Source organism: Lissotriton vulgaris, chromosome 1_1, assembly GCF_964263255.1.
Source record: "Lissotriton vulgaris chromosome 1_1, aLisVul1.2, whole genome shotgun sequence".
NCBI classification, from domain to species: Eukaryota; Metazoa; Chordata; class Amphibia; order Caudata; family Salamandridae; genus Lissotriton; species Lissotriton vulgaris.
In genome coordinates this window covers 1,081,516,869-1,081,543,682 of record NC_141685.1, presented here as the reverse complement: position 1 = coordinate 1,081,543,682, position 26,814 = coordinate 1,081,516,869, and the positions used below count along the sequence as shown (strand labels likewise).

Genomic DNA, 26,814 nt, shown 5'->3' with positions numbered 1-26,814 from the left:
CCGGTCTAATGGTTTGACTTTTCGTGACCAGCGACTTGTAGAACAATACGAAGTTGACCGCTGTTCAGCTGTCTCTGTAGGACCACTGCTTCAAATCTGCAGGCCAAGACTGTCTTGCTTAGATGCCCCTGTGACTGGCTTTCTGGGTCTTCAGCTTGATTGAGTCTCCTTCAATCCCAGTACACCACGGAACTCACCACAGAGAAAGATATAGAGTATGATGGAGCGCACACCGTTTCTATTTTGGCCACCGTGCAATGCAAAGTACCTATGCACAGACCAAAACAGCGTTTGCCACCTTTGCCTGGCAACAAAGAGACCTTGTGAGCTCTGCCTCACTTTACTGTGCAAGAAGACCCTAAGTTACTGAAGGAAAAGGCATTGGGCACCCTCAAAAATGCAACTGTCATCCTCCAAGATGCCCAACATCTTTGACAAAAAGTAACCACTCAGCATAGAGGAAGAAAAGTGGGTTTCTCCTGGATCCTGGTAACTATTGATGCCTAGCCTTGAGACTTTTCCCTCAAGTGCCTCTGAAGATGATGACATAGAAAGGGCTCCTATTTGGCCTACAGGGCCTCACACCAAGAATACACTGGACAACACAAGTATAAGTCCTAAGGCATGGACTGGCAACCTGCCCTTTTAGCGCCTGTCAGAGTGGCCAGGCAGGAGCCAGGTAGATAAAAAATTGCAACCATCAGTCTACTGCTGCCCAGCCAGACCCCCGAGTGTAGAGGTATGACTGTCCGATCTGCTAAAGTGGGGCAGGGCAAAAAGTGTGGTTCTGTGCAGGGAGGAGGAGAAAGGTCTCCGGAAGCATCCGATCGCACAGGACTGGGAGCGGATGCTGGTGGAGGTGGAGGAAGAGGACCTAGAGATATCACAAGAGACTACCCCGTGACCAGAAATACAAGATGGGGGGGAGGGCGGACCACTGAACAAGGATAGAATCGCCGGAAGTACAGGATAGACAGCCACTTAGAACTGCAGTGCTGGATAGAATACGGCTGTCATGCCAGGAGTTACAGTGCCTAACTGATGGAAAAGCTAGGAGACGGAGAGGGTGGGGGGAGGTTGGGAGGGACCGAGTTTCGTGAAGAGGCGATAATGTAATGTATGTATTGTTATAATAACACTGAGACAACCTGCAATAATGTCAAAGGAGGAAAAGTTATTTGTACAATAGCCGGAAGTTAAAGGGAGAAAATGTGAAAAGACTGCTGAAGACTGATGAGTATAAGTGTAAAATGTAATAACTGTTACAGTCATGAATAAAGAGTTTAAAAAAAAAAATCAGTCTACTGCTGCCCTTGGGCTCCGGTCTGCACCAAGAAAAGGCTTCTGCGCTGAACTAGCTCCCCCCAAAAGGAGTTGTGCCTCGGCATCCTCCTGACCCTGCTCTTGTCTAAAGGGGACATAAACTTCCATCTTAAGCTGAAATTGATGCCAAGACTGTGTCCAGAACTGAGTGCTAAGCTGAAACCAAGGAGCTTTTCCCACACCCATATCGGAGGAATCCAGAGTCTCCTATCCTGGAGAGACTGGCAGAGGATCTCACCGCCAGACAGAAGTCGCTCTTAATCCACCCAGAGGCAGGCAACATTTCTGCTAAGCAGCCCCCAGAAAGGACCGGAACTACACTGACTCTGATTCGCATGAAACGGATGCTAACTTTTGAGAATGAACTCCGATACCCAAGAGATGTTCGTCATTCAACAAGTTCTCACCCCAGCCTCTTACACCCAGGCACTCGCAGCCGCCTACACCACCACCATGCCTTTACTTACCCACTTTCCCACCTCCTGCTTAGTCGCCTGATGGATCATTCAATTTCTCTTCTCACCTGGCGACTAATATGTGAAGTAAACCATTATGACTAGCCTGCAGGGTATGTAGATGATCCCTGGCACAACTCCAGTTTCAGACTTCCCATCCCTCCCGCTCCCCAGCTGTATCCATCCAAGCCATTTTCATCAGATGATACCACTGCCATCATCCAGATAGCGACCCCCACCCCCCCAAAAAAAAGTATGCATGCATGTACTACAAGACCAGGACAAATTTGTGGTGGAGACCCTCTCCAAGACAGAATTCACTGTCCTATTGCTGCCCATGCTCAAAGGCCCGCTTAAGTTAGCCCCTGACAACTTCAAATACCCTGTCGGGGCTAAGGTGGTAGTGCCATAGGTTTTAAGTTTTCTTCGAATTGCCCTCTGTACATCAGGGGGTCAGCTCCTCCCAGATTCCCTGGTGGTACCCGCAGTAAGGAAATGGGCCTCAGCCAAAACAGGAGACGGTCCCCAATATAGACAGAAGCATTTCCACTCTTGCTGCAAGAAAATAACTTCAGATCAGTGGGTACTATCCGTAGTTTAGCAGGGCTTCGACATCCTCCCTGCCCACATTCCACTAGGTCAACAGATCCTCAGCCAAGAACACTTCACTGTACTTAGGGACCTCAAGGATGCATACTTCCACATCCCCATCCACCCCACCCATTACCAGTACCTTTTGTTTTAGGTAGGAGTCAATATGGCTTCAACTGTCTGGTGGTGGTAGCTGCTCATCTGCGCAGAGCGGACATACACTCCTTCCCATATTTTGATGAATGGCTTATCAAGAGTAGCAGCAGGCAACAGTGTCACAGCTCTAACCCTGCTCCACAGCCTAGGTCACACAAAAAATGCAACAAAGCTCTACCTCCAAGCCCACCAGTTTCAGCCTTTCTTGGGCTTGGTGTTAAACAATGTCAGAGGGAAAGCATATCCCAACAAGCAGAGTGTGATGGCGTTCCAACAGCTGCTGCCTCTTTTTCAATCCACTCATCCACTAACTGTAAAAACTGTAATGAAGTCCTTGAGTATGATGGCATCCATTGCAGCGATTGTGCTGCACACCAGATTGCACATGCTCCACGTACAGCAGTGCCTTGATAGGCAGTGGTCCCAATCGTAGGGTTTATGGGAAGCTCTAGTATTGTTAAAGGCCAGCACTCTGCAAGGTGGCACAGCTCTCTAATGGTGAAAGAGCAACAACCTGTTGCTCAGAAGGCCTTTCTTGGACCTTTTCTACAGGTGACCATTGCCAGTGACTCATTGCTCACTGAGTGGAACGCACATCTCTGCAATATGACTGCAGTCTGTTGAACCCCTCACCAGCAGGGTCGATACATAAACTACCTTGAGCTATTGGCCATCCCCTTAGTCCTCATAGAATTCTGCAAGTTAGTTTACAGCAAGATGGTGCGTATAATGACATACAATGTGACAGCCAAGACATGTATTACATACCTTCTCTCCAAAACCCTTCTCCCTTCCTTAGCCCCAGAGCTGTCTGCACTAGCCGAAGAGAATTGGTGCTGGGCAGTCTGCAACAAGATGCATATTCCAGCAGAACACCTTTCTGGAGTGGCCAATGATTCCGCAAACATTTTAAGCGGTAAGCATCAACCAGTCCTTGAGTGGGTACTCCACCCATAGGTACTTTGAGCGGTGGGTAAACCCAGCCCTCAACTTTGTCCCCACTCCCATGAAAATGCAAAATGCCCAGGCAAGTATCCTCGCTGACTGTGACGGGCAATGCACTATGAATGAACTGGTCAGGGATATTTGCCTACGCTTTTCTGCCTCTGCGACACATAGCTGTCTTGGTGAGGACAATGAGACCGATGTCCATGATCCCCAACCTGATGGCCACAATGTTGGCTAGAGTGTCATCATACTATATGCTCTTCTAGATGTTCATCATGTCCCATGAGAAGCTACCAATCAGGCTGACACTTCTCATGCAATAATGTTAATAAATGTGGATCCTAAATCCCAGTTAGCTCAACCTAGTGTTTTGGCACTGGAGGTCCTAGCTACAGACACCTCTTTGAGTGTATTGACATTATGCAGGGGCCACGTAGGCACACCACACACGTTATGCAGCCAAGTGGGAGTGATTTGTTTTCTATTGCATCTCTAAGCAACTAAACTCCTTCAGTGTCAAGGTTCAGGATATCACTTTTCAGCTTCTACACCTCTGAAGGCAAGTTGTGCGTATACCTATATGTGCCTCCACAGCAGCAGCATACATGCAGAACAGGGAACACTCTGCTCTCTTAAAGATTCTAATGCTCAAGTTGTTCATAGAGCGACTCAAAATGGCAATACCTGCAAGAGCACAGTCCACCCCTGCAAGGAACCTTGATGTGGTCCTCACAAGGCTTATGAGGCTTCCTTTTTAAACTTCTCTCTTGCAAACTACAGCTTCTTGCCTGGAAGGTAGCTTTTATCATAACAGTAACTTTGCTCAGGCGCATCATTGAATTACAATCGCTCTATTCAGGAACCATTCTGGTACACACAGGCAGGGTAGTGCTTCTGTTTAATCTGAAATTCTTACTTGAGTACCTATCACCTTTCCACGTTGGCCAAACTATTGAGCTGCCCGTATTCTTTCTACAACCTGATTCTATAGCAGAAAGGTCGTTACACATCTTAGAAGCATTACAGTCCTTCCACAGAACTAACCAGCTCTTCGTGGCCTCTACAAAACTCCACAAAGGTCTCTTTATTTGCAAGGCTGGCTTTGCAAGGTAGATTGTCAAATACATCCATACTAGTTATGCCAAAGCTAAGCAGTATATTCTACACGTAAGGAGTCCACCATGGCTTTCTTAGGTAATATAGGCTGACATCTGCAGAGCATCAACCTATTCAACACTCACCAACTTTACAAAGCATGACTGTGGACATGCTAACTTGTGATTGGCCGGACTGTGTTAATACATTACTCTAAACATCTGTTTCATCTGCCCTCTAGCCTCTGCTTGGGAAGAAACTGCTTTACAGTTCATGCAGAGTAGGTCTACTACCACACGTGCTATGAACAGAAAATATTACGTACCTACTAAGTATCTATTTGTAGTGTGTGGTGCTGTAGATTCACAGGGGCCCACCGTCTTCCCTGGAAGCCAGAAGTAATAGCACATTTCTCACCTACACATGATTTATCAACTTGCAATTCAACAGAATATTATAGTACTCCTACTCTACATTCCACTTTACTGACGAGTGAAAAACAACGGCAGCGGTTCTTAACCTATTGAGTTGAGTGGGCCTCCCACTGAATCATTAATGGATTAAGGGTCCCCACCTGAGTCGTCATTGGAAGCTGGGGACTCACGTTCTAAGCAATTTCTATGATTTGAACTTCAAGCAAGTATACACCAAACAAATGCTGAAATATTTTGTTCAATTCAAATATAGAAAAAAAAAAATTTTTTCAATTTTGCTTCACAAGTTGCATTTTATTCATTTTAATATGTTAATTATAATATTTAATTTGGTAACCATCGCGGAAAGTAGGAGTAGGCCTTGTAGACCCCTATGGGTCCTCGGACCACAGATTAAGAACCACTGGCCTATGGTATATGCATTATGGACTTAGAGAGGAGGTGCTGCACATCTCATGCCTTGAAGCTTATTAGAGGAAACCCAAGTAGTAATGTCCAAGCCCAATGTTAGTCTGCAGGAGTATGCAGACAATATGGATCTAGAGCACCACTTGCTACGAACAGATGCTTACAGCGTAAGTAACATTTTCCTTCTGCTCAAACCCTCTCATTTATTTGGTGACTTTTCTTTGTTCTGTCAGTGATCTGTTATTAACCTCATGGGCATGTCCTCTGAGATCTAAACACAATACTCCGGACAATGCCTTTTTGAATTGAACACACATCTCAAGATCTATCTGCCATGACTGAACACATTACCTTCGGATAAGACCTCTTGAACTGAACAAAGTACAACGGATGTACCCCGTAAATTGGATACAATAGCTGTTGGTGACTGGGTTTTAAAATGGGTGGAACAGAATCGGATTCGTCTCTGCCAGCTGTCGTAGGATCTAATTTCTCTGTTCCGTATGATCCCACACAGTGGGATTTGACAGCTCTGGTAGTTTTCATGTTAAAGTTTAAGAATTTGTTGGTGTCCCACACATATGGTCGGATCTTGCGCCTCTGAAAGGGCTGCAGGACAAGAGGTTGTCAATATAGGTCTGAAGTAAGAAAACTTCCATTCAGCCATAACATTTTGTTCTGACTTTTCAATCTCTCTTGAATACTTTTACCTCATTTTCCAGAGGGGCTATTCCTATTTTTTTTTTTAGAAAAAACCTTCATTGTGTGAAGGCAGTCGAATCTCCCATTCTGTTCATACTCTGACCTGTTTTTGAAAGGCAGATACGAGGGGAGTACCACTAGTTGATATGTAGTGACACTAAAAATGAATTCCTCTTGATGCTGGAGTATAGTTGAGCATGGTTTCAAAGGGAAACCTTGTAGTACACTTGGTTTCTCTGGAAGTTTGAAGCTTTTACCCGTACCTCCCTAGCATTTCATATTGTAATGTAGGCAACCCTCCAATTTTTATCCTATCTCTAGGCGAGTATATCATATGGAAGAGCACCTTACGCTTCAAATTGTGCCAAACGGCCCCATGCAGCACAGGAGACTCCTAGTGTCTCCAAGGCGCCCCCTAGATTCAGACGCCAGTGAAGTGCCTCCGGTAGCATGGCATGGATCAAAGTGCGTTCGCCCACTTGAAACAGGCCTTCATGGCCCAGAGCCTCCTGGCCTTGCCCCCTTCTGATCCAGCGGATCTGCTTGAATCCCCACCTTCCCTATCGCCGTACCAGCAGGACAATGAATGACTCTCACTCCGAAGATGTGGGGTCCTCCAGGCCATGGTGACCTCCCTCCTCCCCAGCTGCGACGGCTGAGTCTGACATGTTGGACCTGGATCACGTTCTTTATCCCTGGTCATCTGTATAGGTTCCCGGCGATAAGGTGGCGCACTACGTGACAAACCACTTCCGGAAACCACTGGTAAAGGAGGCTCGTAGCGGTCTGAAAGCAGGGTGCCCACGATCTGGTTTGCAAGGCTGCCTCACACTGGACATAGACCCTGGGATGACCACATTCTTAGCCAATTTAATTAAAGGTCCCGCAAAGTGCATAGACTGGTCCTGGAGAGAGTGCCAGAACATGCTCTTGGATGGTGGGATCTTTGAAGAGCCCTTTAATAAAGTGTTAGGAGCGTTTAAAAATACTTACACTTCATTGCACAAAGCCTAATATTCCATTAAGCGGGTGTTCCCCCACCTGGAGATTCCAAGGGGCCGGCCATGGTATGGGCTGCTCCGCCGGCCTGGATGCTTCACAAGCCCCCACTAGAGGGCAAGGCTCCAGGCGAGGCTATTACCAAGATCAGAAGTGTTTACACAGCTTTTACCCCACCAGGGGTCAGCAATGCAGAGGCTTCAAGGGGCAGTCTGCCCCTGCTAATTCCAGTGAGTATCCACCCTTCTATCTTGGTGCAAATGGGAGGCAGACTAGTTATTTTCCCCACAGGTGGAGGACTATCACAACTGACAGTGCAGGGTTTCCAGATAGTTTTATGGTACCCCGATTCGGGCCACCAACCCACGAACGAGCCAATTCTCTTCCCAGGAAGCTGCGCTTATAGATGTGAAGGTCCAGTCGCTCTAAGTGAAAGACACTATTTAACCAACGGTCATCCACCCCCACGGCTTTGTCAGTAACGTTTTGCTAGTGGACAAGGCCAATGGGGGGTGGCGTCCCTTTATCAGCCTACGAGAGTTAAGCGAATGGCTGGTGTATCGCCATTTCAAAACGAGGGGCATCCACCTCCTGCACGATGTGCTGCAGTTAGCTGATTGAATAGTCAATGTGGGTCTCAAGGTCGCCTGTCTGTCTGTCCTGATTTTCCTCCTCACTTAGTTTTCCAGTCTTCCATTCGTGCTCTCCTTTGCTGCTTTACCAAGGTTCTCAAACCAGTGATGGAGCACCTTCAAGCGCAGGGCTAAGCCTCGTTTTATATCTGGATGACATGCTCACCATGGACCAAATGTCCTCGTCCGCTGTCGCTCCAGTTGCAGACTGCGATAAACCTTCTAGAAAGTTTGAGGTTTGTGGTCACGAGTCAAAGTCCCTCAAGCTTCCTTCCCTGAAGGCATCCTTTTTGTGGTTTCTGATGGACTCCGCCACATCTTCACTGGACCTTCCGTCTCAGAAGATCACAAAAATCAAACACAAGCTGTGGCGAATGCTAGTGAAACCTCACACTTCATTGCAACATAATGCCCGCCTTGTGGGGCTCCTTTTGTCTCCCATACAGACCATCTTCCTCTGTCCTCTACACTACTGGGCTGTTCAGTGCCTCAAAACCTCCCATCTGCGCAGATGGCTCACATACTTCGTGATAGTATCACTCACTGATGAAGCAAAGGAGGCAATGGCCTAGTGGCATTCTCACATGGAAGCATGGAGGGGAGGGGGGGAGAGTGATTTTTGGACCAGCCCCGGATCTCGTCATAGAATCAGATGGCAGCAGGTTAGGATGGGGCACACAATGTTGATGTGTTCTCTCTCCCCTGCCAAACCCCCTACCCCCCTAGTTGCATTTGTGGTCTGATTTTGGATGAAGGCCAGAAGTTAATCGTTTTCTTCTGAATATAAACAGCATCTCAGCAGTCGACGATACATCAGCCATCTGGAGTGCAAGCGGTCCAAGGTCCTCTCCGACATGGCAACTCATTTTTGGCAGTACTGTCTGGAACATCAGGTCTCTGTGGCGGCTTAGTACCTTCAATACCAGGCGAGTCAGGTGGCGGACTGGCACTCCTGTCGTTTATGGGACCCCATCCTGTGGAAGCTCCGCCCAGAGGTGTTTGCCAACCTCCACGAAAGATGGGGTCCCTTTTCGGTGGTTCAGTTTGCACCTCAGTTGGGCCACCAACTACCCAGGTTCTTCAGTTTGAGGCCAAACCCGCCAGCGGCACCAACAGATGCCTTCATTTAGGATTATGCCCCAGAGTAAGGTTAAGCATTTCCCCAGTTCGCAATGATCACTCTGGCTTCTGCATAGATCCGGAGACCGCAAGTAGATGCAGTGATGATCATGCCGACTTGGAGGTCTCAAGTACAATTTCCGGTTCTTCTGAAATTCTTTTTTACGCAGGGTCACCGGAGACCCGCAAAGTACACCTATGCGGCCACTCCTGTTAGATTTAGGTAGGAAAGCAGTAGAAGACCTTGCGAAACTTCGCCCTTTATTGTACAAGCGAAGACTGGTGTACAGAAGAACTATCGCAATATGCTAAAGGTCTTAAAGATATAATGGATGCAGACTCCTTTCATAAGATAACCTGGTTGAAGGAGATTAGACTGTTCCTATTGAAGATGGGTATGTGTGAACTGTGGAATGACCCCTCCAATGTCGATTTTCCCTCAAAAAAGATTTTGAAGGATATGTATTTGGAATTGGTCACAATGTGGAAGGCGTCAGAACAGATTTCGGAGCCGAGACTTGTTTTGGTGCCGGTGGGATTGGTACGTGTGCTTGGAAGTTTTTTGCCTTGAAGTAGTTAGAAATATAGATTTCGAACCGGAGAGCAAAAGTTGCATTCGAACCCAATGGAGGAAAAAAAGAATCTAAGGATGGAGTTGATGCCCATGCGCACTATTGTCCAAGGAAGGAGTCACCTATCTAGTGACTACAAAGACTTTTTCCAAGACAACAACAACCTGCAAGCATCCGAGCCCAACACCAGATGGCGATCTAATGTTAAGAGTGAGATCTGCAGCTCATATGCCTCGAACACGGTGTTTCCCCACCGTGGATCCCACCACTGGGATGTGACCCGCCCAAATAGCAGAACAAAAAGTGTTTATAGATTGACAGGCCAAACCTTCAGTTGCCAAGAAATTGAGGATCTGAACTATGTTTGCGACTACGGGATCCATACTCAAACGTGTCCATCTAGTCCAAGCCAGCCTGGAGCTCTTCATGATACTATCCGTCCATGCTCTGGATAAGAGCTCCTCAGCCTGTTTGGAAATGTCCGGGTCCGATCATGTCCCCTGTAATCCGCAAAAACATCAGACCTAGGGGACCCTTCAACACCAGCCGGTGTGGAAGTTGATCCGGACTGAGAAGAGGCGGAAACAGGGAGATTTGGATTGGAGAATCCAAGGAAAGTTCTCTGCTACAGATAGTTGATTTACGTTTACAAACCCCCATAGCTCGGCTCCATAAAGGGCGGAGCTTAATACCTTCATGCAATATATCTCCAGCACCGGGCTGATTGGTTTAGTATAAGAAGATTTAAATTTGGCTGTAAGAACCCCTGCCTGTTGCTTGTGTTTTAAAACAGCCAAATCAAGTTGGCTTTTCCAACCAATGTCCTTCTGTAGGGTTACACCCAAATAGGTGAAGGCATTGACCTGTTCCAAGGGAGCTTTATTCATATAAACTTTACCCCGGAATGATCTATGTTCGTTGAAGGATATGAACTTGGTCTTCGCCGTATTAATTTCTAAACCCCAAATGCTGCAAAAATGTTCAAACCGATGTAGGGCCCTTTGCAGCCCACTGGGTGTCTTGGAGATAATTAAAGTGTCGTCCACAAACATGAGGATAGGAATATGATCACCCGCCAACACTGGGGCCTCGGTAGGAGCCAGGGAGAGGTAATCAGCCACCCCATTGACGAAGAGTGAGAACAGAGTAGGTGCTAAAACAAAACCCTGTCGCACTCCCCTGTCAACAGGGAAAGACTCAGTAACCTCACCCCTAGACCCCCACCGGACCCAGGCATAATTGTCCTCATGTAGGCGGACGATCAATGACAACCGCTCCGGGGCCATCCCCATCTCCCTCAGGACACACCACCGCTTACTATGCGGTACCAAATCGAAGGCTTCCTTCAAATCAACAAATACGGCATACAATGCCCCTTTCCCCAGAACTACTATCTTCCAGAAAATGGTAATAAAACGAAAGACCTGGTCTATTGTGCTTGTAAGGGGTCGAAAGCCAGCCTGCAGTGGAGTCAAAATTTGATTTTCCTCCATCCAGGACTGGACTGGTGGAGGAGTGTGGCTCAATGGTTAGAGCGGCAGACCCTGATGCAGATTTCTGGCCTGGGACCAGGGTTCAATTCCCGCCTCGGCAGGTCTTGGGCTCAATTTCCTCGGACCTGATAATTCTCACCTCGGTGCCTATTCTAATCATGGGCCCCACGCTGCAACTCTGGGCAATAGCTTGCTTAACCTCCACACCGGCCCCAACAGCGCTAGGATTTCTGGTTTCACCCTGGGGGTGCCCAGGAGTGGGCACTTCACAGGGAAAGCCAGGAGGGGTTCCACAGCGGTATGAGTAATAGCGCCAGGAAACCGCTTGGTGACAGTGCGTTCTACAAATACCTTGACATTTACATTTATATAAAGTCAACCTCCCCATGATCTTTTGGGGGGGGGGGGGGAATATGTTTATTGCATAAAGAACAGATCTCCTACAATATTACACAAATTATTGCCACATCCCCATCATATATATCATCACTACGCGCAATAGTTTCAAACAACGCCTATTTTACGTTTCCCTCTCTTCACCCCTATTCCTTCGTATTTCTAATTCTACCACTGGGGACACACATATGTCTCCTCTGTACATGTTCCACTTTGCCCATTTTCTAGCCCATTTCTTCGGACACCCACGGACAATAAACACTTCCTTTTCAGCAGCCATGCATTTTTCCAGTCCCCTCATCCACACTGCCACTCCTGGCGGTCGGACACATTCCCATCCTCTAGCAATTTCTCTTTTAAAAAGGGTAAAGCCCAGCATTGCAAACTGCTGCTCAGTTGCAGTAAGATCTGTGGCCTCCCATATGTTCAGTAGGCATAATCGTGACGTCGGGGTAATTTTCTTAGTTAGGGCTGACCGCAGGTTTGTAGCTACTCTGTCCCAACGATTCTGCACCATCGGGCATTCCCAGACCATATGATAAAAGCTAGCTGATTGCCCACACCCCTTGAAACATAGATCGTCTGGCTTTGACCCAATCTTTGCCAGAGTAATCCCAGTCAAGTATGAACCGTGTAGGATACGGAGCTGTATGAGTCGGTATCTAAGTGTAATGGCAGCCTCTCTGGGAGACACTAGCGCTCGTCTCCAATCCTCCTCCTCAACCCCTAGATCCTTTTCCCATTTCTCCTTAAGCTGTGTAAAGGAATCAGGCATGTGATTGCTGAGCTTCCTATAGGTGAGGGAGATTGCCTTAGTATGTAATTGTCCACCTAGTAGACGATCCTCTAGGGGAGAGTATTCTGGTATATTTGCACAATCAAGAAACGCCAGCATCAATGCGTGTCTGACTTGCAGATATCGGAAGGCTTCACTGGGTGCCAGTTGATAAGCATTCTGTAGCTCTTCAAGCCGCAAAATCCTACCCTTCTTGATCAGATCCCCCACCACTGAAATACCAATCATATCCCATTCGTCAAACCCGGGGTGTTGGCAGAGCATACCCAACCTTTGTGCGAACCATAGCGGCGTCATAGTAGTAAGTCTGTGTGCCCAGCCCGATCGGGAATTATCGAGCCTCCATATCTGCAGTGTATGCTGGGTGGGGCCCACAAATGGCTGTCTCCGTAACGTCGAGTAAAGCGCCCCTAGATAGCCTGCTCTGTCCATCTGATACCTATAGAAGGCACACGCCGGGTCATCAGGTGGGGCATATTTCCAATTATTTACCGTTGTCAATTGCGAGGCCCAATAATATAACAGAATATCTGGCAAAGCTATACCCCCATCATACCATCCTTTCGTTAATTTTTGAAACACTATTCTGGGAGCTTTTCCATCCCATAGTAGTGTACGCACCTCCCCCTCTACCGCACCAAAAATAGGCATCAGAAACTCTAGTCGGATAGTTCTGAAGAACATATAGGAAACTCGGGAGGGCAAGCATCTTAAAAAGGGCAACCCGACCCACCAGGGACAGCGGCAGGGATCTCCAATGCTGGACATCCGCCCGCAACCGAGTAAGCAGGGGCACTAGGTTGCTCTTATAGAAGAGTCCCGGATCTGGCGTAACGAAGATCCCCAGGTACTTAAAACAGTCTACCGCTACCACTAGTGCACAGTCCCTTGGAAGACAAGGAGTCCGTCCGTGAAGCATGTACAATATCGATTTGCCCCAGTTAATAGCATATCCAGAATACTTCCCAAAGTTAGTAAAAATATCTAGGACCACCCTAATGGATCCATATGGATATGCGAGGTATAACACTATATCATCTGCGTAGAGTGATATTCTATCTTCGTACTCTGCGGACCATCTCAAACCTCTAGTCATCATGTCTTTCCTTATCCACGTTGCTAAGGGTTCCTACGTTAATGCAAATAGCAGCGGCGACAAAGGGCACCCCTGCTGAGGACCTCTACGAAGGGGAAATAGTCTGGACGTGAAGTTGTTCACTCTAACCTTACCGGAGATGTCAGTGTATAGCAATCGCACCCATCGTATGAATTTCGGGCCCAGTACCGCTCTCACTAACACCTCAAACATATAGGACCATTCTATCGAATCTGTTGAATCCAAGGCCATAGAGGCGATAAGATAGCAGCGTCTTCTTTTAAATATTTCCGCCGGGCCAGCACAAGGCGACGGATATTAAGGGCCGTGTGGCCAGAACCTTCGCCAAGACTTTAGCCTCCATGTTTATCAATGAGATTGGTCTATAAGACCGACAATCTTCCACTGGTTTGCCCATTTTATAAATAACAAAAATACTCGCCAGCCGCTGGTCTGCGGGTAGGAATCCCTTTTCCCAGCTCTCTTGATACATGGCCCGTAGATGCGGGACCACGTGGGTGGCCATTACCATAAGAAATTCCACTGGGGTACCAAGATGTTTTATTATTTAAAAAAACATCCTCAGGGACACAATCGGTACCCGGAGCTCTTCCAGGTGTAACTGTATCTAGTTCCCTATCCACCTCTTTCGAGTAAATACCCCACTACTGTAAAATTTATGTACGAACGGTTCAATGTTCCATTCATCTGCTTGGGAAGCATACTGAGGTTTAAAATGCTCCACCCAAAGGTGCTGTACTACATTGTTCTGCGGGGGGTCTGGACGCCCACCCCTATCCCATTTATAGTTATCCCAAAATAATGTTGGATTCCTAGCCTCGCATGCTTCCTTTAGCTCCTGCCATCTGCCCTGGTCCCATGGCTTTTTAGCTTCCTTAACGGCTTTCCTATAATGATCCCACGTCTGTCTTACTCTATCTGGATCCCCGTTTCCTAGGGCTGAACCTAACCCGGCCCTGGCATGCCGACATTTCTCGTTATACCACCCTAGGGGTTTCTTGTTTTTAACTTTCCTGGTGTTAACTGGTTTGCAAAAATATGACTTCAATCGGTCAAAGAGGATAATATGTGCCTCTATCATTTGAGACTGCGAGTTCAAACTGTCCTCGCTAGTTCTAAGCACATCAAATACATTATTAACATCATTATTTATAGCTACCAGTAATTCCGGATACTCAATGTTACACCATTTAAGGTGGCGCATGTCATTAGTTGGTACAAGTTCTCGAGCCAGCACATCCTCCTCATTATTAAATATAGCTGTTTGGGATACTTAGCAGTTTAAAGCCTGCCGAACCCAAATCACCAGCGTTCGCCTACCCCCCCCCCCCCCCCCCCCCCCCCCCCCCATCACTAGCCGGCCTTTATCTTTCTTAACTGCGGGGACCTGGTGATTAAGATTTCCCAGTCGAAACACGTAATCTACAGCCCATGTCTCTTGAAAGAGACCTATATCATGTTCTTCAATAAAATCTGACCACTCGGGCAGGGATAATTTGGAACCTAGACCCGCAATGTTCAAAGACAATCATAACATACTATTAAAGTGTTTTGGGGAAGGGTCCGCTATTAAAGGACATTTATCCAATGTGTAAGACCGCCCTGAGCTCATATTCACCCCTATAGCTAATGGTAGATCTGTTCCTCTGACACCATCAGTGGGTGATAAGTTAAAGTCCAGTGGGTCTAAGACTATTTTATCAACTTGTGGTGAGACATTTTCAGGATGGGGGTCTGCTGGCCCATTTTCAGTGTTTTCCCAAACAACTACTGTAGTCCTGACCCTGCAAAGGATGACATCGGGCTGCACATCTGGGGTCCCTAGTTGTTTGTGGGTAATCTGACGTCAATCATAATCTTCTAGGCCTGATAACACGTCATACCTATTCCTCATGCTGTTACCCCCATATTCCCAGGATCTGCCCCCCCCCCCCCCCCCCCCCACTGATGACACTTGGACGGGGGCCATATAGTTAGCAGGGTAAAAATAGGTTAGAGGCAGAGATTTAATTTGGGTTTCCGTGCATACCTGCGCCCATCCACAGATATGCTCGGCAGCTCTTCTATCCCTAAAATTAATGATAACACAATCGCCCCTAACAGACTTTTTCCTAGTCCCCACCCAATCCACCCTTCTGGAAAATAAAATCTCTGCCGACACCATTGGGGGAAGTGGCCGGTTCGCATTAAGCCAAGGTATACTCTTGTTCTTAAGATCCGCATTGTTCTCACTTTGACCCGATCTCAGTGCTGGAACCCCCACTAGTTTTGCCACCTATGGTACAGATGCCGGGCGTAGATCAATACACGGTAAGCTATTAGAGGGTAGATCGTTGGGCACCATGCTACTTATACTTGACTGCTGGTTCACAGACAGCAATCCCTCCACCCTTTCTAAATTTCTACTCAAGGGCCGGACTCCTGTGGCACCATTCTCACAGGGCTGCAATAGGGGTGCTATGGTGGTCACAGTGGAACGACTAGTGGCAATCGTATCCTTTATTATCCGAGCGGGGGGGTTAGGACTAGCAACGGACCCATTTATCAAATCACCCGGTCTCTTTGACAAAAGTGCAGTCCCGGAGTCCCCTTTGTCCTGTTCCTGGGCCATTACTGACTCCAGGTTAAGAAGTCTGCTTTCGATGTTATCCAGTCCGTTATAGATGGGGATGCATGTCCTATAAAATAGTTGCTCCAATTTATCCCAGATGTCCTGACTCCATTCACTTGGTGACTCCAATCTGGGGCTTGATACTGGGGTGGCCGATACAACTATAGAATGTGCTTCTTCCGAACTGGATTTCGATGCTACCCCAGTGCTTTCTGTAACAACATTAGGTTTCATGACTTTAGCTTTCCTGCCCCTTTGGGCGGCACCCACACGTTTCCTTTTAGATACCATTGTAGTTTGGCCAGATTTTGAGCTTTGTGTGGATCGTGCCTTTACACTATCTCGGGAAGCTCAGTCAATGTACTACATCCGGGTGAATCAATTTGCGCATCAGTTATATCCTGGAGTTGGATTAGATAAGCCAACTGCGGCTTGTGAGGATTGAGACCCTTGGACTTCCCCGTTGCCATCAGATAAAGATACAGCAGATCCAGGGAGGGAAGTAGGGGACAACGCCCGGGCCAATCTACCCATTGAAGACCTCTTATTGAAGACGGGGTCCAATGACAGTCTCCTTTCTGTCAAATCTATTTCACGCGCTAGAGCTGATGAAGCACGTGTAATAAATTGGTCAAGAGTACCCAAAATTGACCCACCATTTGTAGTTTTTGCACCCCTTACGACCTTTGGAGCCATTACTGATGCGTGTATACAAATGTCAATGAACACTTGTAATAGCAGGAATACCCTCACGGTTTGGCTTCGATAGCTAATAAGTTGGCAAACAACCAAGGGTTAGAACACTAACCTTAATGTGTAGATATTAGAGGAGGGCCCCGTCCCATCCTCAAATGTTCTCGAACGGCTCAAACTGTCCCGGGCTTCGCATGCCCCGCGACGCGGTAGACGTGGACAACTAAATATAGAAGAATAGGGGGCGGGAAGAGAACACAGCTGCGGGCTATAACGGGGCTGCTGGTCCTCACAGTCCAGTGGCAGGTAGAGCACAGAGCACCAAAGTCCCAACAAAACTGCTACGAGCGGCACTTGTCACTATTTAGAGTCCATGCAATTAAAACCTTTATGGAAGGCCTAAAAAGAATCATTCCTCCTAGGTTACCACCCTCTCCAGTGTGGAACGTAAATATTGTTATTGCCAGGCTCATGGGACCCCCATTTGAACCTTTACACAAATGCGAACTACAGTTCCTCACATGGAAAGTAGCTTTCCTTGTTGCCATTACCTCTCTTAGAAGAGTAAGCGAGATACAGGCTTTCACCATACAAGAACCATTCTTACAATTACATCATAACAAAGTGGTCATCGGAACAAACCCAAAATTCCTTCCTAAAGTCATCTCTCCATTTCACCTTAATCAATCAGTGGAGTTACCAGTGTTTTTCCAAAACCCGGACTCTGTAGCAGAGAGAGCTCTACACACCTTAGATGTTAAAAGCGCCAATCTTTATTACATTGACCGAACCAAATCCTTTTGCAAAACAATTGTTTGTAGCTTTCTCCCCAACGCATAAAGGGAATCCCATCTCTAAAGCTAGGATTGCAAGGTGGATTGTTAAATGTATCCAAATATGCTACCAGAAAGCGAAAAGCACATTAACAATTCCTCCCAGAGCGCACTCCACGTGCAAACTCGGAGCTTCTATGGCTTTCTATTGGAACATTCCCCTAGAAGACATCTGTAGAGCAGCAACATGGTCTACAACACACGCCTTCACTAAACACTATTGTGTTGACGTGCAAGCTGCTGTAGGCCAAGCTGTTCTTAAAATTCTTTCAAACTACTGCAACCGATACAGGTGACCACCGCTAGAGGAGATACTGCTGTATAGTCTATGCTAAGTGTGAGATCTGCAGCTCATATGCCTCGAACGGAAAATGCCACTTACCAGTATGCATCTGTTCTTGGCATGTAGAGCTGCAGATTCTCACACGCCCACCCGCCTCCCCGGGACCTGCATCTGTTTCAGTTCTATCTTAATTAGATATACACACATGGACATCTTTTTTTGGGTTTCGTCCTATTCCATTCCGCAAGGAATGAATAGGACGAGACTATTGGGGCGAAACTAAGAGCTAAACTAAGCTCTCAAAAATGCGGATTTCCAGAAGAGCATGTGTCCAGTGCACGCGCTTCTATCCGCCTGACAGCCTGCCTCGCATCACCACATCAAAGCCAGCCATCTGTTGCTTCCCCAGAGTGGTGCCGCCAGCAGCTTCACTTCAAAGGGATCCGCTCCACCCCCTGCTGCATCAAAGGCTTTCATTTTGCGGCCGCGTTTATTTACTTTCATTTCGCGGTTGCGGTTTTTCTGCCCCTGTTAGGCTCGTTTCTTGTGCCTTTCTGCCCCTATTAGACTCGTTTTTCCCATTTTTCTGCCCTTTTGGCCTCTGTTAGACTCGCTTTTTTGTGCCCTTCTGCCCCTGTTAGGCTTGCTTTTTGTGCCTTTCTGCCCCTATTAGACTCGTTTTTTCTGCCCCTATTAGGCTCGTTTTTTGTGCCCCTGTTAGACCTGTTTTAGTGCCCCTCTGCCCCTATTAGACTCGTTTTTTCCCTTGTTTTTCTGCCCTCTGTTAGACTCACTTTTTGTGCCTTTCTGCCCGTTAGGCTAGTTCCCCCCCCCTTGCAACCCCTGCATCAATCAGCACCACCACATTATCACTGGGCGCGACCCCTGCATCACTGGGCGCGACCCCTGCATCACTGGGCGCGACCCCTGCATCACTGGGCGCGACCCCTGCATCACTGGGCGCAACCCCTGCATCACTGGGCGCAACCCCTGCATCACTGGGCGCAACCCCTGCATCACTGGGCGCAACCCCTGCATCAATCAGCACCACCACATTATCACTCGGCGCGACCCCTGCATCACTCGGCGCGACCCCTGCATCAATCAGCACCACCCCTGCATCAATCAGCACCACCACAGCACAACTCTGCGCAACCCCTGCATCAATCAGCACCACCACAGCACAACTCTGCGCAACCCCTGCATCAATCAGCACCACCACAGCACAACTCTGCGCAACCCCTGCATCTATCAGCACCACCACAGCACAACTCTGCGCAACCACTGCATCAATCAGCACCACCACAGCACAACTCTGTGCAACCCCTGCATCAATCAGCACCACCACAGCACAACTCTGCGCAACCCCTGCATCAATCAGCCCCACACAGCATCAGTCAGCACCACCACACAGCATCAGTCAGCACCACCACAGCACCACTCAGCTTCACCACATTATCAAACAGCACCACCACAGCACAACTCAGAAGCACCACACAGCATCAGTCAGCACCACCACAGCATCACTCAGAAGCACCACACAGCATCAGTCAGCACCACCACAGCACCACTCTGCGCAACCCCTGCATCAATCGGCACCACCACAGCACAACTCAGAAGCACCACACAGCATCAGTCAGCACCACCACACAGCATCAGTCAGCACCACCACAGCACCACTCAGCTTCACCACATTATCAATCAGCACCACCACAGCACAACTCAGAAGCACTCCACCCTCCAACTCCACCCTCCAACTCCAACCACACCCTCCACCCTCCAAATACACCATCAAACCGACTCAAAACAAAACCGTAATCAAACTCCACCCGCAAAATACAAGTCCACCAAGTTATTTTCAAAAGTTTTACCAATTACCATTATACATTACAATAACTTTTATTTAAAAATTAATTCATACATTTCATTAGAAGACATTGTTATTTGTAATATCAATACATATAAGTCACATACAAACAACGCATATTGTATTACAATTGCAAAAGGTGTCACATAAAAAAAATTAAAACTATTGGCATTGTAAAATACATAACGATTAATTCCTATATTTTCACTATTAAAAAACATAAATAAATATCATTTACAATACCAAAACATCAAACTTTCCTAAAGCGAGACCTATTGCATTGCAAATGCTTGTTCTTTCTACTAACTACATCATTTCCCATCATGGCGAAAAACAATCTAAGGATGGAGTCGATGCCCATGCGCACTATTGTCCAAGGGAGGAGTCACCTATCTCGTGACTTCAAAGACTTCTTCCAAGACAACAACCACCTGAAAGCATCCGAGCCCAACACCAGATGGCGATCTAATGCTAAGTGTGAGAATCTACAGCTATACATGCCAAGAACAGATGTATACTGGTAAGAAGCATTTTCCTGTTTGTACAGTCTTCTGTGCTTTTGTGACATCAACCAAGTGCTCAGTCTGTTCTTGTCCTGGCAACCAAATAGATTCCTATCCCGTAAGGAGCTTTCACTGAAACTGGTAATGTAGTTATGCCTAATATCCTGCAAACCGGTTTCTGGTGTTAGATCCCTGAATATAACCATTGGTAGACAAAGTCAAACACCAGGACTATTTCAAATCCAGCTTTTCAGGATTCTCCAAAGTTGTGTGGTACAATGCCTCTAAGCATATGAGGAAATGTCTGAGGAGTTCAAACCTCTCAGTGAGAGGCTTGGAAACCACATAAGGCAGTGTCCTCCCCCCCCACCCCCCCCCACTATTGCCCAATGGGTTTGTTGGCTGATGTAGGTAGTTGTATTGACCTAGTGGCTTTTGGAGCCTAGTTGCTAGAGTGACTGTGGCTTCTAAGGCTTTTACACTTGGAGCGTTCTTGGAGGACATCATGAATGCAGCTGATTAATCCTCGAAGTCTACCTTCAAGAAATTCTACTTTAAGCCAGTGGTGAATATGGCTCATTTGATGTTGAGCAAGCTTTGAACTAGTATAATCCTAGCTTCTGGTCCTTACATAGAATGAAAATTGTTCCTAGCGTGTAGGAAAGTTTTAATTCTATTAAGGACACGGAGGTGTGAGGATTATCCTCACAGCAAGGGCTATCTTCATGGATCCCACCCTATCACTAGTAAGTACGTAGATTCTGAGATAATATAATGCTTTGTGGTTCTTCAGAGACCCTGTTAATGGTTTTCTTGCAATTGTTGTTTGTGGTGCGACTTTTTGTACTGGAATCATCCATACTGATGACTTAGTTTATAGGATCAGAAGGGCAGTACTGAGGCTTGATTTGCGTGATGAAAGAGGTCACAATATGGAGTATGGACTATTGCCGATCCTGGACAAGCCTGATTGGATATTGTTGGGACGAATGTGTTTATAATGGGACTGTTATCATTGTGCCATTCCCAGAGGTTCGTGGAACTGGTCGTTTTTTCGCTTTTACAGTTGGAAATTATAACAAAAACGAGAGACAGGCTGCTATAATAAACCTGCAAAGGAAGTAAAGAATATCCTCGCCTCCGGGTATTAATAGAAATGAAACTTTCCTACACGCTAGTTAAACATTTTCTTTCAGTTGATGAGCTTTATTGCTGTAATTATGTCGTTTGTACCTGTTAGCAAGTGTTGCTTTAGCTATCAAGTTGTCAGTCCTGGAGACCGTGAATTGAGAAGCTTTTCCTTGCATTTCTGCTGTTAACCTCTCCTGAAACACTTGAATAGTCACTATTTCGCCCTATGATGGTCATGGGGTCACTTTAACTGATTTAATCACTACTTAAGAACACACATACATACATACATACATACATAGATACTTTACATTGAAACAATGTTATATTGGCTGTTAGGAATTTCCATGAGCAGAAAATGCTCTCTCTGTGGGGACTCTTTGATTAGATGCTGTATCCCCTTCCCCTATATTTGTGGTAGTTCTAAGCATGTGAATACACAGAACATGCTCACATCACCTAGTTCTTTTTGCAGGTAAGTATCTTTTTCTTTGATGGCACCAGTGTTACCAGTGGGGAAATGACATTGTTTTGGTAACTTAACAGAAGGTGTTTTGGCGTCACCCATTCATATGCCAATTTAACCTTGGCTCGGTAATTTTTCCTGCCACACACAGAGAGGACATCTCGTGCAGGGTTTCGCGGAGCCAAGATGGGCGCGCCTGAACTGGAGCCTCCGGATAACACCCTACCAAAGACCACTTTATGCCTGCTGTTAAATCATTATTATTATTTCAACCCTTTTAAAAGTAATCTATATATGCTTTTCTGAGTGTACACTTAAATGGTGCAGTTTTAATTGTAGTTTGATTACCAGGTGGCAGGTATAATTTGGTATCATTAAGAGCATGTCCACCAATGCAGGCTGCCCTTTTTAGAATAATTTTCTCTTTTGCCAGTATGTTCATTGGATTTATGCACACATTACCTGTGCAGGGCAACGTTTTAGCATTTCATCGTGTGGCCATTTCATGTAACTTATTTCTTATAATTGAGAATGCAATTTGGGGCCATCTTTATATTTCGTCTGTCGCTCGTCTAACCGAAGCATTCACACCATAATTAATTTCATTCAGTAACATAACTGTTTAGTTTTGGCAACAAAGACTTTTGGGTAAACTTAAAATCCGTACATCCCTGATCTGCTAAAGAAGCATCAGCGGGTTTTTATTGTACCAGAGGGTGGAATTGAAATGCTTATGGGTGTGGACCCTACTTTGCAAGACATCGTCATCTCAGGGTATAGTTGTAAAATTGGAGGACTTACTAACCTGCTGCCTTTGGGTTGCAACTTTTTGTGTATCCCTCGATGGTAAAAGGGGGGGGGGGAATGAGAGCCTTAGTTGTGAGAAAGGGGTTTTCTTCTCGAACCTTTTAAAATATTAGTGGCCAGGGAATAGACAGTGGGAAGACAAAATCGGGCTCTGGTTCTGGGCATACTCTCATCTTGGCAACGAGTGTGGATCTTCACATTTGGTGGCAGCAGTGGGATCTGAAAACTGAATCTGGAAACATGAGTAAGTTGCCTGGTGGTTATGTGGTGAGAAAAAGGGTGAAAATGCATCTGGGAAAGAAACAAACTCCTAGTTACAAGCAGAGAGGTAGACCTGCTAATTTTGTGAGCTGTAGCCTTCTGCTGGCAGAAGTGTCTTTGCTCTTTCTGCTTGGAGTGGAATGTTGGTAATGGGGGTAGAAGGGAAGGGAATTATTGCATGCTTTTTCTAAGGTGTCGGGTTGGAAATCAATGACAGTAGTTTCTCTTTTCTCAATAGTTTCTCGTTTCTCAAGCATGCTCCATACGATGAGCTTTAATCACCCTGTGCATGTTGGACACAGATTTGGACCAACATGTCCTGCATAGTCAACCCATCAACCCCTTCCAAGCAAGCTCCCACTGGTATATATCTACTCCTACTTGGCATGCCCCACACAGATAGTGGCCCAAACTAGCATGGAACAAGCCTGCTCTTCCCCGGCATGTCGCATACGACAGCACCCCACCCTCCCACAGGGTTTAACAGCCAATCTCTTCTTGGAATACGTGTTGCAGTGACCCAGCCTACATCAGCAATGCTCCATATAGGTACAATGACCCAACCTGGTGTACTGTAACCCTGGCACCATGGGTACAATTGCACTGACACCCTAGTTTTTGATCAGGCTTGGATTGGTAAAGGTACCTGCACCTATGTTAGTCTATAATAAGCTCCTCTTCAACTCACTCTATGCCTACGTTTGGCATAGTACCATGTGTTTGGATCCTTCGTAACGTATGCGGACAGTTGAACACTCTGCCCAATCTCAATAAGTGAGTGAAATGGGTGACCAGTTGAGGGCTTTAACTAATAGCAAATCGAAATCGCATCATTCCCACCACTGATTGCGTAGATTATTATTTTGTACAGCTGATTCCTCTGCACAGGATTTGCATGACCAGGTCTTCCAACAATTGTTTTTCTCTTTCCAGATGTTTCAGAGAACACAAAACTCCCTCCATGGCAACCTGCCCTCTTGACGCCTAGCGAAGTCACAGTCACTGACATCACGGCCAACTCAATCACCGTGACATTCAAGGAATCTCAGACAGCTGAAGGCTTCTTTCGTGACAGAAGCTTGGAGATTTAAGAAGAGGAACTATATTTTTCGTTTTTAGTAAAAAGCGGGAATCCTTTGTCAACGTGAGGTATCCAGTGCTTCTCCCAGTTCACCCCCATTCATCTGTAAACTACAACAGGAGAGATTGGTGTGTGCACGTAGAGCGAACAAGTGATGCTGCTGCTGCGGCATCAGTTAGAAATTGAGAGTAGTAGAGATTGTAGTACTTTTGGACTGGAAGTATGGTCACTGGGGGGAGGGGTGGGAGGGGATTTATCATCTGTCCAACAGTGTTGTCACTGCATGTGGGACCGAATCAGTGTCATCAGTAAGTTAGGAAGTGATGTCATTGTCCGGAAATGATTTTATCCTGAAGATAGGAACTAGAGGAAATTGTGACAGAAAAGATGGGCACAGCGAATCAATTTGAAATGTAGCGAGAGCACTATCGGATGAAATTGGACCTTCTATGAAATTGGAAGGAATATTACTGCTAGAAGAGATCAATGTCTTCTAGAAGACATGAAGTGTTATTTCTTCTGGCGGAATTTGTAGTCCTCTTCAGGACAGGAAGCAGTGATGCTGGGCTTCCTCTCTTGACATAAAAAATAGCCACTATTTGAATGTACGAGTGCAGGCTTTAACTTTTGTTGGTTTTTGTAAAAATCTGCTCTCGCCTCCTTTCAAGCAAAGTAGGTGATTGTGGACTGGGCAGAGGCTACCGTGCCATTTTTATTATTTTTTTCAAGTTGGAGAAAAGCATGGGTGCAAAGCTGAAAGCTGTTGCAAGCAGGTAGAAGTTAGAAATGTTATAGTACACGAATGAACACTCCACCCTGAATGCCTTGGACCCAGTTCCATTCTACAGTCTCCATTCTCTAAGTAGAATAGACCTATTGAGAAACTAAATGATTTTCAGCAGAAAAATGGCAGCATTTGAGGTACTTTTAGTGGGGTTCATTGCTTGAGATTCTGCATACTGGCTTGTGCACTTCTACTTTAAAGTGTGTGCCTGTGTGTGTTTATAATTGATTCTCACCTGTAGAGGGTTGGGCTGTATCATGTACTTGTCCCCCCTGATTTAGAGAGCTGCTCTACTGGAAATTCTCTGGTAGATCGGACCAACAGCAGCGAATATGTATTCTCCTGTTTTAATTTTCCAAGGAATATCTGACCTTTAAAACAGGGAAGTTACCTTTCAAATAAGGTAAATGTAGAAGACCATTTTGAAATAAACTGAGCTACTCAAGGGAGCTGCATTCTCCAAACATAATCTTGGTTAGAAACCAAGATTATGTTTGGAGAATGCATCATTAGTACTAGATTTGGTTTACTGAAAGTTTTTTTTGTTGTTTTTTTTTAAATATAATATATGGTGCATTGTTTCCTTTGAAAGTGCAGGACTGTGGGTGTAAAGTTCCCTGCTTGCAACCCTTTCTTGCATAAAATAAACTGTTCTATAAAATGTTCCTTGCTTTATAGGTCTTCTGAAAGGTTTTGCACCTCGGCCCAACATCTTTAGAAGACAAACTATTTCAAAACCACCCCCTCCTAACCTTGCATACAGGCTGAGTTTATCCTCTGTCCTCCATTTGTGGTATTCTGTCCCTTGATGATTACCTGCCCCCTTTTTCGCCATCACCTCAGACTCTCCGGCATTAGATATTTTATAGATGTTGATAAGAGTACTCAACCCGCAGTGCTGAAGAACTATAGCTTCCGGCCAAACTGGCATTTAGGGCACATCACTTTCAAGATCACCGTGTACCCAGGCATATGAATGAGATGATTATTTTTGACTAATTAGATTTTTCATTTGGGAGGACAGCAGCATTTCTGATAAACGAGTTACTATTTCACTCTTGTCAGTTTGGGATGTTTTTGTTTTGCATCCAGACTTTTTTTTAATAATATGAATATTTGTTGTTATGGAAATGTCTAACATGTACTTTGTCAACTACACTGTGAACCAACAAAGTCTCTGAAATTTGAACATAAGGCAGAGGCATGGTGTGTGAGGCAGAGAAGATGCTAGGACTGCCAATCATAGTAGTAGGACATCCTTTAGTTTGTGCCAGTACTGATCATGTGCCCTCCATAGTGTTGAGAGCACTATTCCACATGTTCAAGGAGTGATCCACTGTCTCTTCTGGTGTTAGGGGTTCTCTTCCATATGCATTAGCCCTGACCTAGTACCTCCTACGGTGTTGGGGGCACTCTTCCTTTGACACAGCAGTCACCCAATGCCCTCTTGGTGTTTAAGCAGTCTTCCTCTGACACAGCCATCCATTATGTAAAGGGCTTTCTTTCGCCGAGACCCTACTGACACAAAGGCTAAATTGTGTTGGTGGCAATTCTTCCATTTATGCTAGTAGTGGCCCAGTGCCACCCTTGGTATCGGGGGAAAAGTAGATATGTGATTACTGATACAATGGATGCTATCATGTTAAGTAGCGCACTTCTTTTTTGTGCCACAACAGGGAGGAGAAAATGTTCAATGTGTAGAGTCCCAGGAAAACACTCATAGGGAATGAGCATTTGAGAGGGCCATCTCCATGTGCAAGGTAGGGTATGTGAAAGCTATGCAGGAATCTATAACACAGGATAGTGTCTTTGTTGAAAAATGCAAACCAAAATACCCCAAAATAACTTCTGTCACACAAGCACAGTCAAACTGCAGGAGGGAAGTAAAGATTGCCCATGGTTTAATTGTCTAGTGAGGCACAGTGGCAGTTAATATTTAAAGAAGACTGATGCCCAATGGTGGTGGCCTTAGCACAGCAGATTCAACAGCCAATGCATCAGCATGAGATATTAGAGGCAAACTGATGCCCACCTTTTTAGACACAGGTTTTAGTGCAGAGAGGGTGCTCAGCAAAGGCCCATTCAGTACGTGAAACTTTGATTTGCCTGAACTGAAATATCAGAGATTCAGTATATTTGCAAATAAAAAAGGAACAGAAGGGTAAAATGAAAAGAATTTGAAACTATCAGACAGGCCTGGACAGCTGAAATAAGTTATAACCAATGTTTTAGAAGATGGTACAGATTAATATTTTGCC

The 26,814-nt window shown here is 46.0% G+C and overlaps 1 protein-coding gene across 1 annotated transcript in view; it reads left to right on the top strand.

Moving 5' to 3' along the window:
- The window catches only part of CBX7 (chromobox 7), a 55,487-nt gene extending 30,039 nt beyond the window's left edge, over positions 1-25,448 (top strand). The window contains exon 6 of the mRNA XM_086963409.1: positions 23,625-25,448. Within this exon, the coding sequence (XP_086819535.1) occupies positions 23,625-23,782 (158 nt within the window). The 3' untranslated portion in view covers positions 23,783-25,448. The remainder of the gene's footprint in view (positions 1-23,624) is intronic.
- Positions 25,449-26,814: the final 1,366 nt, after the last annotated feature.